The sequence below is a fragment of the Apium graveolens genome, unplaced genomic scaffold (assembly GCF_009905375.1).
Source record: "Apium graveolens cultivar Ventura unplaced genomic scaffold, ASM990537v1 ctg8898, whole genome shotgun sequence".
Lineage (NCBI taxonomy): Eukaryota > Viridiplantae > Streptophyta > Magnoliopsida > Apiales > Apiaceae > Apium > Apium graveolens.
In genome coordinates this window covers 82,020-94,788 of record NW_027421558.1, presented here as the reverse complement: position 1 = coordinate 94,788, position 12,769 = coordinate 82,020, and the positions used below count along the sequence as shown (strand labels likewise).

General features: G+C 30.1%; 1 protein-coding gene across 1 annotated transcript; it reads right to left on the bottom strand.

Annotated features, from left to right (window-relative positions):
- Nucleotides 1-6,655: 6,655 nt before the first annotated feature.
- On the bottom strand, nt 6,656-7,282 carry LOC141705484 (uncharacterized). The gene has a single exon (XM_074508412.1). The coding sequence runs from the start codon at nt 7,280-7,282 to the stop codon at nt 6,656-6,658; it is 627 nt and encodes a 208-aa protein (XP_074364513.1).
- Nucleotides 7,283-12,769: the final 5,487 nt, after the last annotated feature.

The following is a 12,769-nucleotide window of genomic DNA, read 5'->3' as shown; positions in this document are numbered from 1 at the left end:
ACTAATACCATTTTTTATGTGTTACCAGGTAATTATAAAATTGTCAGACAGCTTGTCATTAAGTTCAAATATATGTTATCAGCAAGTTGACATACGATAAGTAAAGAAGAAAATAAATAACATCAAGTAAATAACACGTTGAGTTTTAGCCAGGTTCGACCCCTATGTATAATGGTCTGTGTCATGTTCCCTTACCAATTTGGTAAGAGAAAATATTTTTAATAGCTGAAATGATATGATTACAAGATTCAATAATATATATAAACCCCTTTATCCCTTGTTCCCGATAGCAGCTTGCTGATAATACCTGTTCCTTTGAGTGAATTGCCCTCTAAACCCTATACCAAACATGTATACCCTTCCCTAGTAATATAACTCCCTAGAACCTTGTTATCCAAGCTCAACTACTCAGCAATAAATATTTGCACCTTGAACAATACAAGTTTAAATAAAAATTATAATCGAAACTATGAACTCTATGTATATAGATTTACGTGGATATGTTAGAACTCAAAATAAGGATATTCACTGAATGCAAAGTTTTATTTTCTAAAATGGTTTGTGTATACTTTATAGATCAACATCAAAACAGAGTATACCCAAGTATATTTATAGATCAAGTTAACTTTTAAATAAATCAACGATACTTCCAACCTTGACCAAGTCTCACAGTAGTTTTATATTATTCAAACAATTAAGATAATCTAAAATACATTTAACCTAAGATAAGATAAATTTGAAAACAATTAAAAACAACAATCTTTAGTTTAAATTTAATACCAATCCATAAGTACATTGTTTGGATAAAAACGTTGTTAACAACTTACTATAAAATAGGAAATCATTTTGTACAAACGAGCTTGAATATCTGAAGAGCTCTAATATATTTAAACATGTAAATATATGACAGAGTCCTTACACAACTCATTCCTATTAAGTCTCCTTGAAATCCAAAAGTTATATTTATCCTTAATAAGTTCCATGCGGTATCTGAAAGCTAGTTGATTAACCTGTTAAAACTTTGTTAGCTTGCTTATAGAATAAGTCTATCATGATAAGTAATTTCAGCAAAACAATGTTAATAACATACACATATATTATAATCAGATTGCTAATAGAATAAAAAACAAGCTATAAGTTTGCTCACAATGTGATCACTAAAATTATAAATTATAAGGGTATAACATTCATCCCCCCTCCTCCCGCCTAGTTTTGAGATCCTTGTTTTCTAACAACTAAAGAGCTCTACATTATTAGATGTCTAAGATGAATATATCGTTTCTCGTTCTTATATATTTGAAGTAATTATTAAGAGATAAGAATTTGAGACTGATTAAGATATCTATCTGGTTCAATGGACTTGGTAATGAGTAGATTTATCACTAGTAAATTTAATGTTAAAGCTAAAAATAAGATTTTTCCCATAAGTTGATTATTATATAAGTAAATGGGAATTTACCTTTTTCTAGGGCGTGGAAGATATAGAGAATAATAACATAAATTAACTGGTTGAAGCTAGAAAAATTTGATAACCAGGTGTTGATGTTGGCCTCATTTCAGTTGTCAACTTTATTGCAACTATGTATACCCCTGTTTAATTGTCTTTTTTATGCATTTTGTACATAAGGGGATCCCCTTCTATTTTGTAACATCTCACGTATATAAGAATAAAAGTGTCCGGGGTATTAACGATGACAAGTTTACAACTAATGAATATCAAATTACTATCTCTTTTTGGATGACCAGTGGTGGGTTGTTGGGTCCCTATGCATTTGGTTGTGGGTTTGGATTGTATGAATGGTAATAAACTCTAGATGAGCCTGAAGTGAAGAGACACGGCTAAGGTTTTGTAATTATGTTTATGGGCTCAAAGTGGACGTCAACCCCGTATAACGAGGTGTTTGTAACATCTCTCATCGATAAGAATAAGAGTGTTTGAAACCTTTGTGAGGAAAAGTTTACAACTAATGTATAATAAATTGCTAGCTCTTTTTGACTAGCATGTGGCAAATTGTTGGATCTGATATATATTCGATTATAGATTTTGATGTTATTAGTAACCATTTATCTCTTACCTCCGTACTTCATTGTTACTCTTTTATGTCATCGAGAAACAGCCACAATCCTATGCTTCGGCTACAAAAGCTAAAATCTAAAATCTAAGTCACATATATTGTATCCGGGAATTGTTAAAACATGGTGTGTGTATGGTTAATGCGAACATGTCAAAGATTTTCATTGTTCACAATCTCATAGTCCATTGTTGAGGATTCGTGTGACATATCATATATAAATATATGTAGGTCAAAGGTTCCTACTATTCAAAAATTCAAAATCTATGAAACTTGGTACAAATTTGCGAGAATTCCACTACTTGAAAACCTTCAATAGACATCCAATGTCTATGCGGGTGTAGATAAAGGTACCCCCATATGACATCGGTTATGAACTGATATCTAGGAACAACTTTAACATCGATTCCGGATTAAAACTCGATGTATATTCTCTATTTTTATACAGAAACTGCATTATAATATTTTCTAAATAGCTTCTATATGATCTAATTATGAACCTTAACTATTAATATACAAATTATAAATCAGTATTTACAATGTTTATAAAAATAAAACTGATGTCAAAGCCCGCTTTAACATTGCTTTTGAACAATAGCCAATATAAGTTCCTATTTTTGACATCGGTTATAGTTTCTTACCCGATGTGTTTTTTCCTTTTTAACATCGGATTAGTTCAGGGAACAGTAGTCTGGCTACCTATGTAACATCAGTTTTTAACATTTGACCGATATATATTTTTTAAGTACATCAGCTTCTTTGTAGTTTTATTTAGGAACTAATGTCCATATACCTTTTTAACAACAGTTTTTAAGAAAATTCGTGTAGGACATGATGTCTAATTATAGTTTGGACATCTGTTTGTAAAATTGATGTCTATAGGCCTAAAAATTAGCCTATACACTGATTATATTATATGCACCCAAACATACCAAATTCCAACCAAAAAAACTAGCTAAAACATAAACACAAAACCAACAAATTAAAATCTCCACACTCTATTTGTAATTATCAAACCATATATCATCTAAGTTTACAAATATTTTAACATAACTAATACACATAAGTTTAAAAGTAACAGAAGCAAAGGATACTACATCATAAGTGCACATAGGAACCATTTTTTATCTAGCGTTGCACGAAAAGCGTTACATTATCTACAAAATTTTCAGTTTATTGCAATACATTGAAGCTGCTGTTGCTAATAATTGTTAGTGTTGCGCTGCATGCAATAGTAGAGGTCATAGCATTGCATTAGATATTTTTTTTATTTAATAAATGCTGACATGGAAAATAAATGTGATGTGGCATGTTTGGGACGCACAATTGCTAACGTGGCATGCTAACTTGTCATATGGGTCCCACTGGAGGGGTAATTTTTGCTGATGTGGCATTTGTGGGTCCCATATTCGGGTCTCACTGGTCACGTAGCACCAGTGGGTCCCGCATGTGGGGCTCAACATGCTGTCGTGGCATACTAGCGTGGCATAAATGGGGCCCACTTGCTGACGTGGCAACTGACGTGGCAGCGGACGTGGTACTTCAGGCGTTGCATTTGCTTTCTGGTGTTGCAGTAGGTTATTTAATGTTGCCTTAGTTATTGTACTATTCTTAAAATTTATTTGTTATATTCATGTTCCAATTTTTTTAAATCATTTTTAATTGATCCAACCGTACAGATGATGTTACCTACTAATTTTAGAGATGTGTAATTTTTTTTAAAAAAAAATAGATTGTATATCATGTGCTTTTATAATAGTCAAATCACGGTGCACATGGGTTCCCATTACGTAGTCTTGTTCCGGGTGGTGATTCTATTTTTTTAAAATTTTTGTTCAACGATCCAACCGTACGGATGATGATACCTACTAATTTTAGAGATGTCTAAATGTTTTTTTAAAAAATTTAGATTTTATAGCGTGTGTTCTTATAATAGTCAAATTTCGGTGAACACGCGTTCCTATAACCAAGTCTTGTCCCGAGTGATGATTCTATTTTTAAAAAAAAATTGTTCAGTGATCCAACCATACGGATAATGATACCTACTAATTTTTGGGATGTCTAAATTTTTTTTAAAAAAATTAGATTTTACATTGTGTGTTTTTATAATAGTCAAATTACGGTCAACACAGGTTCCTATAACCAAGTCTTGTCCCGAGTGGTGATTCTATTTTCTTAAAATTTCTTGTTCAATGATCCAACCGTATTTTACCTACTAATTTTAGAGATCATTAATTTTTTTTTAAAAAATATATTTTAAATCGTGTATTTTTATAATAGTAAAATTACGGTCAACACGTATTCCTATAACCAAGTCTTGTCCCGAGTGGTGAATCTAGTTTTTTAAAATTCCTGTTCAAAGATCCAACCGTACGGATGATGTTACCTACTAATTTTAGAGATGTATAATTTTTTTTAAAAAAATTATATTTTATATCATGTGTTTTAATAATAGTCAAATTACGGTCAACACGGGTTCCTATTGCCAAGTCTTGTCCCGTGTGGTGATTCTATTTTTTTAAAATTCTTTTTCGACGATCCAACCCCACGGATGTTGTTACCTAATAATTTTAGAATGAATATTTTTATAAAAAAAATTATTTTTATATCGTGTATTTTTATATTAGTCAAATTACGGTCAACACGGGTTACTGTTACCAAGTCTTGTACCGGGTGGTGATTCAATCCAACCATACAGATGATGTTACCTACTAATTTTAGAGATGTACAATTTTTTTTAGAAAAAATTAGATTTTATATTATGTATCTTTATAAAAGTTAAAAAAATTATATTTTATATCATGTGCTTTTATATAGAATGTAATATATTGGCAAAAAAAGGAAAGTTTGGGGAAAGTTTGGTGAGCGGAAAAAATCCCGCTCAACCAATTTTCACACCGACAAAGCCTTCAATTTTCATTTTTCAATTCATACACTCTATGTACTCTCTTCCTCTTTCTTATCTCCTTCTGTGTCTTCTCTCTTTCTTATCTTGTCTCCCTCTGTTTACTCTCTTATATCTTCTTTATCACACATAATATGTACATCATTAATCAAGGATTATTGATGTGAATGTTTTAGGGGTTTAGGTATTATTTTCTATTGCATGGCTAATTTTGGAATTATGGCTTGAATCAGGTTCGGTTTTTGGACTTGAATCAGCTTCAATTTTGGAGCTTCGATTTAACTCTAGGCTTAGAATCTGAAACTTATAATTATTTATTTTCAAGTTTCGATTTGGTTTTGATTTGGGGCTTTTGCAGGTAAATCTCAAACTTATTGCGATTTAGGGTATATTTTGATTTTGGGGCTTTCGATTTAGAGGTTATGTTTTTAAGGATTTAGAGCTCCTTCATATATTTATGGGTAATAATGTGTGTATCTCTGTGTTTTGTGTGTGTGTGTGTTGTGTTTGTATCTCTGTGATTTGTGATTTTGTGAGAGTTTATCGTAATAACTCAACAGTGTTAATGCCTTGTAAATATATTTATATTCATTATTGAAGCAAAGAAGGACAGAAAAGCTTGGAGGAGTTTGTGGGAAATACTCAAAAGTATATTCCGAGAAGAAGAAGAAGGTATATTCAAATCGAGATTATGTGTGTAGTGTGTTTTGATTGTAGTTGTGAAATCAGGATTGTAGTTTGTGGTAAATTACTTTTACTATGTACATGTATATGACTGTATTATGCTTCATAATTTCATAAAATTCAAACATATGACTGTTGTGATATGCTTTTTTTTGTGTTTTTGTGCTTTTGGGTCAAGAACATTTTGGGGTTCACCTATATTAAGCATTACAAGGATTATCATTTTTCATGATTCTTTAAGAATTTGTTTTCCAAAAGTTGAGGTATCCGTGAAAATATCACTGTAGGTAATATCAGGGTCTTCAGAAAATATAAATTGGGTATGTTTGAGTTGGTTTTAAATGCATTGTGGATTGTATAACTGATTTCAAATTTTCTTCGAGTAGCTGTTGAGAAGGAAAAATAAATTTGTTCTACAGAACGGTGCTTTTGATATTTGCACTAATTTGAGCCCGTTTGATATATTTATACCATTTACTAATAGGGGAAAGAACATCTTAAAGTTTCATTTAAGTGTGTCTCAAAAGTATTGACAGCTACTCACCTCATGCATTTTAATGTTATATCGAAGATGCCAAAGCCAAGACTTGGCATTCACAATATTAGAAAAACATGGAAGAGTTTCATTTTGGATTTTCAAAGGAAATATTTTAGTTGATGTCATCTTGACTCTTACAACAAGAAGGCCATTTTTGTATCTTATCTCACAAAAATAATCTTTAAAATTCACATGATGTCCCTTTCTTAAAAGTTGCCCAACACTTAAAAGATTATGCTTAAGATCGGGAACGTAATAAACACTAGAGATATAGTGTGTACCTTGCTTTGTTTGGATCGGAACATCTCCACACCCTTTGACGACGAGCCTATTGTTGTTACCCGTCTTGACTTCTCGTTGGACACTTTCATCAAAATTCACAAAGCAATTTTTATTTCCGTTCATGTGGTTGCTACAACCACTATCGATATACCAAACATCATCAAGTGACTCTTCTTAAACATTGCTAACAAGAAGCATACTTTCATCTTTCTCCTCAACATCCTCATGTAGAAAATTGGAAACTTTTTCATCATTAATTCTTTTATAACAATCTTTTTTCATATGCCCAATTTGATGATAATAATGGCATTGAAAATTAAAAGAATTACCTCTTCCTCTTCCATTGAAACCTCCACGAGCTCTTCCTCTTGCTCTTTGATATGAGTTAAAATTTTCACTTGGCACCTTTCCTCTTCCTTGTCCTCGACAACGAAATGATCCTCTTCCACCTCTTCCTCTAAAACCACCACGACTGGTGTCCTGAACTTCAAAAACTTGCTCGGAAGGAGAGAGGTTAAATTGCTTGATACGGAGTTCATGAGATTGTAGTGAACCCAATAATTCTACAAGAGAGAAAGTATTCCAATCATTTGATTCTTCTATGGCCACAACAACATGCTCATATTTTCGAGTCATACTACGAAGAATTTTTTCCAAGACTCTTTTATCCGAAATATATTCTCCACTAACACGAAGTTGATTAACAATTAAAATTGTTCGATTATAAAATTCCTCCACCATTTCACTTTCTTTCATCTTTCGTAAATCAAACTCACCTCTTAGAGCTTGAAGTCTCACCATTTTTACTTTTTCTTCACCTTTGTAGTCCTTGTTGAGGATGTCCCATGCCTCCTTTGATGTTTATGCCGTTGAAATTATCTCAAAAATTACTTCATCCACCGCTTGATAAATAGAGTAGAGTGCCTTCTTGTCCTTCTTTCGGTTCTCCATTAAAGAGTTCAATTGTTGCAGTGAGAGATTGGCTTGATTCGCCGATTCTTCATAACCATTTTCAACTATCTCCCAAAGATCTTGAGATCCATATAACACCTTCATTTGAATGCTCCATTGATTGTAATTCTTTTCCGTCAAATGTGGAAGTTGAGGTTGCAACATATTATTGTTGGAAGACATCACTTAACCTTGCTCTTGATACCACTTTGTAGGAACTTAAGTATAAAGGAGTTGGAGATTAAAGAGAAGAAACTTGTTCTCAATAATCCATACAACTAACTCACACAAAAGAGATATAAACTCACACTTTTATTGCACTCAAAAGATTATATAAAACTTGATGATTACAAAGCTTGAAAGAGTGCCCTATTTATAGACCTCCATAGAACCTACTAGAATATTATTTAATATACAAACTCCCTAGGTACAAGAAAAGCTAAAGGTAATGAACTCAAATGACCATGAAAAAGTCTTGAACCTCAAAGGTCTATTCTAGGTGCTTCCAACAACATTCTACATTATTAAAATAATAATCAAAATTTAGTTTATAATTATTTTAACAACAACATGTTTATTATTGTACCAAAATGGAACTATGTTTGCTACCATTTTCGGTAATTATAAAAAACGGTAAAAAGACCCAAATTCATTAATTTAGATTTATCACCAAAGAAAATTTTGAAGAGCCTAATTTTATTTTCTGCAATTATGTGTCACATGATTTAAATAATCATTTTCTAGTATAAACGTGAATCATCTACATGTTTTCCATACACAAAAAAATACATGGGAAATTGGCATAAAAGATTTTTTATTTTGAGATATATATCAATAATTGTTTAAAAAAAGGTAGTCTGCTTTGTGTAGCTAATACATATGTTTAACACCCAGCGTCGATAAGAATTGAAGTAGACGTATGGATTGTTTGTTTAGCCTGACCGCGACGACGGGACGTCGGGAGTTTAAGTGGAGGAGTTTGTAACACGGTAGTCCAACATCGATAAGAATTGGAATTTCTGTTTAGTTTAGAAGGAAAAGTACTACTATTACTGTGCACCAACAAATCATGATATTTTGGGAACTTGTGGTGGCTAGTCGTTGCATAAATTGGTTGCATTTAGAACGGTAGGCTTCAACTTATTTGACATGATTTTCAAAGAAGGTTGAGACTTTGACCTGGGTTGTCATAATATGTGTATTAACACCTGTGATGATGACACCATATATCTAACATTCATGAATACTTATGGCAGTTTTTGTTTTTGGTTTAAAATATAACCAACCACCGACACAACCAAGTTCATGCATATGTTAGATCTATGCTTTAGAGTATATCGACACCAATTTCAATTTTTCTATATCTAACAGAAGTGTGTGGAGAAATATTTTTGTGTTTTGTGTGATTATAAACTTCTTAATATATTAAACAAATAAAAATTATATAATAAATATGAGATAAAAAATTTATAAAATTAGTGTTTTCAATAAGATGAATGTCTAATTTGTGTTTTTTGTTTGCTAAAAAAATTCTTATAATGCTATAAAATCGTCTCCTAAAATCTATAATATACCATTATAAGTGAAACATGATTTCGTTTGGTCGGTTGGTTAACACCTTCGTAAAAAGTACATTAACACCTTAAAAAATAAAATTTTAAAAAAAATCAAGTATTTGATATAACTACAAACTGTATGAATTCTTATCCAACTTAATATCTAATTGCATTTGTATTCTTTCTTATCTTTTTTTGTAGGAAATCAAACACGTTCGAAATTAATTTTAGTAATTCAAATTATAATATAAAAATATAATCAATAAATCAAAAAAATTAAAAAATTTATCTAAAAAACTAATAACAATCTATCTATATACTGTACTACGGCCGAGTTCTATGGAGTCCACCTTTTTGTCGGAGTCCTCAGAGTCCATCTACGTTCTGCAAATAAAATATATTGTAAAACGTGTTATTTTGCAAAACATGTTACACAAATAGCATAACTTCAACAAAATCATGCAAATTTCATATATTTACAGTACAATATGTATATTCTGCAATATGTTCTGCAACATAAACATTTATGTTCTGCAAACTAAACATATTTTGTAGAATAATATATTTTTGCAATGTTCTGCTTGTAAAATGTATGCAATCTACAAGATTTTTAATAGAATAGTGATGTTTGTCGAAAAATAAAATGTTTTGCAATATTTTAAGCTATATATTACTTGCAGAACATATATGGACTCCGAGGACTCCAATTAAAAGGTGGACTCCATAGAACTTTAAGAAAAACATAGTTTAGTTTGGTTGATTGGTTAACACTTTCCAAAAAAACAGCCTAAAGCTTATCATTTTTCATTAAAAAATAAAAATAAAATTCTACGCTAGAGAGCACGCTGACTTAATGTATACATTTCCTTCTCAGCAAAAAAATACTTTTAGTTTATCATGAGACTAAAAATATATATAATTAATTTAAAAAATGATATATAGACAAGTTATACATCCATTAGTCGGGCCAAAGTTCTCACACTCAGCACACTTGCACGTGGTTGTCACAACACTACCTATTAAAAACCTACTTCATTGGCCATTTAAATATATCAAAAACATATTTTGATAAATTATGAAATAAATTTGAAACAAATAATTTAAAATAATTTATATTAAAATTAATATCATAATTTCAAAAACTTATTTATTTTGTTCCATAATTACCTTTTAAAATAAAAATTAAATATAATAATAATATTAATAATAATAATAATAATATGATAATAAGTATTAAAATTAAACCATACATCAAAAAGGTTATATGTTATTTTAAGCCTAATAGGCTATTTTAGGCGTAATAGACTATAATTGACGCACGGGCGGACCCAGAATTTCTACTGGGCTGGCGCAATTTTTTTTTTTGTCAATCTTGTATAAAATAAGGGAGCAAACTAGCAATAAATTATTCATTTATAGTGGAAAATAAAGTAAAATTTACTTAGAATAAAAATAAATATTTGACCTAACACTCATTAAGTGCATTAAAATTAAAAGATACACATATTTAATTCAACAGTATATTGGTACCCACATTCAATCACTTGCATTAGATTCAATTATAAATAAAAAGAAAACTAAATAACTTCAAAAAAAGAACAAAATAAATCAATCAACCGAACTCATCAAATAAATAAATAAATAACTTACATAGTTAAGAGCAAAAGTCTATTCTAAGATGATTGATGAACAATATAGAATTTTAATGGGCAGCTAAAATTTCATGTCGGCCGGAGCCAACCCTAGCCATGGGGTGATCCGTTCCTTTCTAAAAAATAGTTAAAAAGACTCTCAAAAACATTATTAATATTAAAAATAAGAAAAACATATATATTTGACTCTTCTAAAATGAATTCAAATTATAATTTTCTCTGAGTCGGAGACCAATTAATTCTTAATACTTAACACACATCATATGGTCACAAATACTATATTTAAAAATTAAACTAAAAATACATGAAATTGGAAAAAACATAAAACTTACATTCTCTTACAGTCTTAGATAGGCCAGCATGAAATACGATTTCTTATGTTGAAATAGAATTTCTTATATTTAAAAGCGCCAATAATTAAAAAATTGATGTTTATGAAGTAAAAAAAATTTGAATTTTGGTTTTTATAAAAAATTTTAGTTTTAAAATAAAGAATTTATGGTGTACATATAAAAATAAGAGTAGCTATATCACATTTTTAATAACTTCTGATTTTAATAATATTGTATTGACATGTGATGGTATTATTAAATTTTAAAATAAATATATGAGAATATTTACATTCATAATGAATAATATTCTAAAGCTTAATATTTTAAATATCCATCAAAAGTATAATATAAAAAATAAAATATAAAAAATATATGTATCATTAATTTCAATACTACATAGTTATTCTATTTTATTTAATTATCTTTTATATTTTTTATTTTTACAAAATTTATCATATAAATAATAATATTATATTATAATCACGCGGTACATTGCACGCATTACAGGCTAGTATACTATTGTGCTTACAACTATCGGAGCTCAACTATAGACTATTAAAAGAAAAGAATTATGAGTGTAACAACTATCATATCATCTCCGGATCTAATACTTAATATGTGTCTATCATATCATTTATAAAAATTACAATTCCTCTCCTGATTCTTATTTTCTAACATCCAAATCGACAATTAAATGCATACCCGACTCGACACCCCACCTAGGTCAGTCCGAAAAAACTATCGACTTGGTACACATTAGTTTTTTACTTGTTTTATAAATGATGTTACAAACACCACCTCTTTTTGGATTAGGCCGAATTCTTCTTCTTACGCGCACACACATACGGAACTAGGGAAATGTCTCTGCAATTCCGGATGGTAGAGCTCCGATACCATTTTTAAAATCAAAGCCCGCCATCGAATATATACCAGACATAACCCACTACTTTTATATCTATTGATGTGGGATGTTACCGTTATAATTTCTATAGACACAACTAAAGCTTCCCGACTCCTGATTCGTTTTATTTCTACAAGTACAATCAAAATGTTTACGATTCCCTTAATTGGGTTAAGCTCTCAATGACACATCAACCATCATAATAAAAATATATTACAAATAAACAAACACAACAAGCCTAAAAATTACATTACCCTTGATAAAGGGATTAGCTAATCATGAGATGATAAAACAAACATATATTAGCATTGTAAACAATGAGCATAAGAGTTAAAGCATAAAAAATACAACTTTATAATTTACTTCAAAATCCGGACAAATCTCTTCGCTGCTTTTTATATTCTCCAACCCCTCAAGAGTACGACTATCTAATTCTATTCTATTCTAAAATATAATATATTATGATTCTTCTATATAATATCTCTAAAACCTAATAAAATAAAGAGTTTTAATGATTTTCAAGAAAATGGATGTAATATTTTAGAAATCGAGTTATGGCTCAAGAATTGTTGTATTTGCATGTACCGCAATAAAACCGAATTTTCTCATAAAGGAATATCTACAGCTCAAGAAAATGGAACGAATATTTTAAATGTAGTATCCTTATTACAAGATAAAGGAATATCATGTTCTTGAAAATGGCTTGTGTCATTATTTAAAATAAATAAAAAAATAAAAGATAATTATCTCCGGAATACTTTCGGGTTTTCCTAACCTTTACTAACCTTTACCAACGGACTATCGGTCTAAAATATTTTCTCATACGCTACTCACTAACATTATCATTTTCTACCAATCATTAAGAATCGGGTAGGCAATTTATCTAAATCATAAAT

Coding starts and splice junctions, on each gene's coding strand:
- LOC141705484 (XM_074508412.1), bottom strand. CDS start 7,282: ATGGTGAGACTTCAAGCTCTAAGAGGTGAGTTTGATTTACGAAAGATG.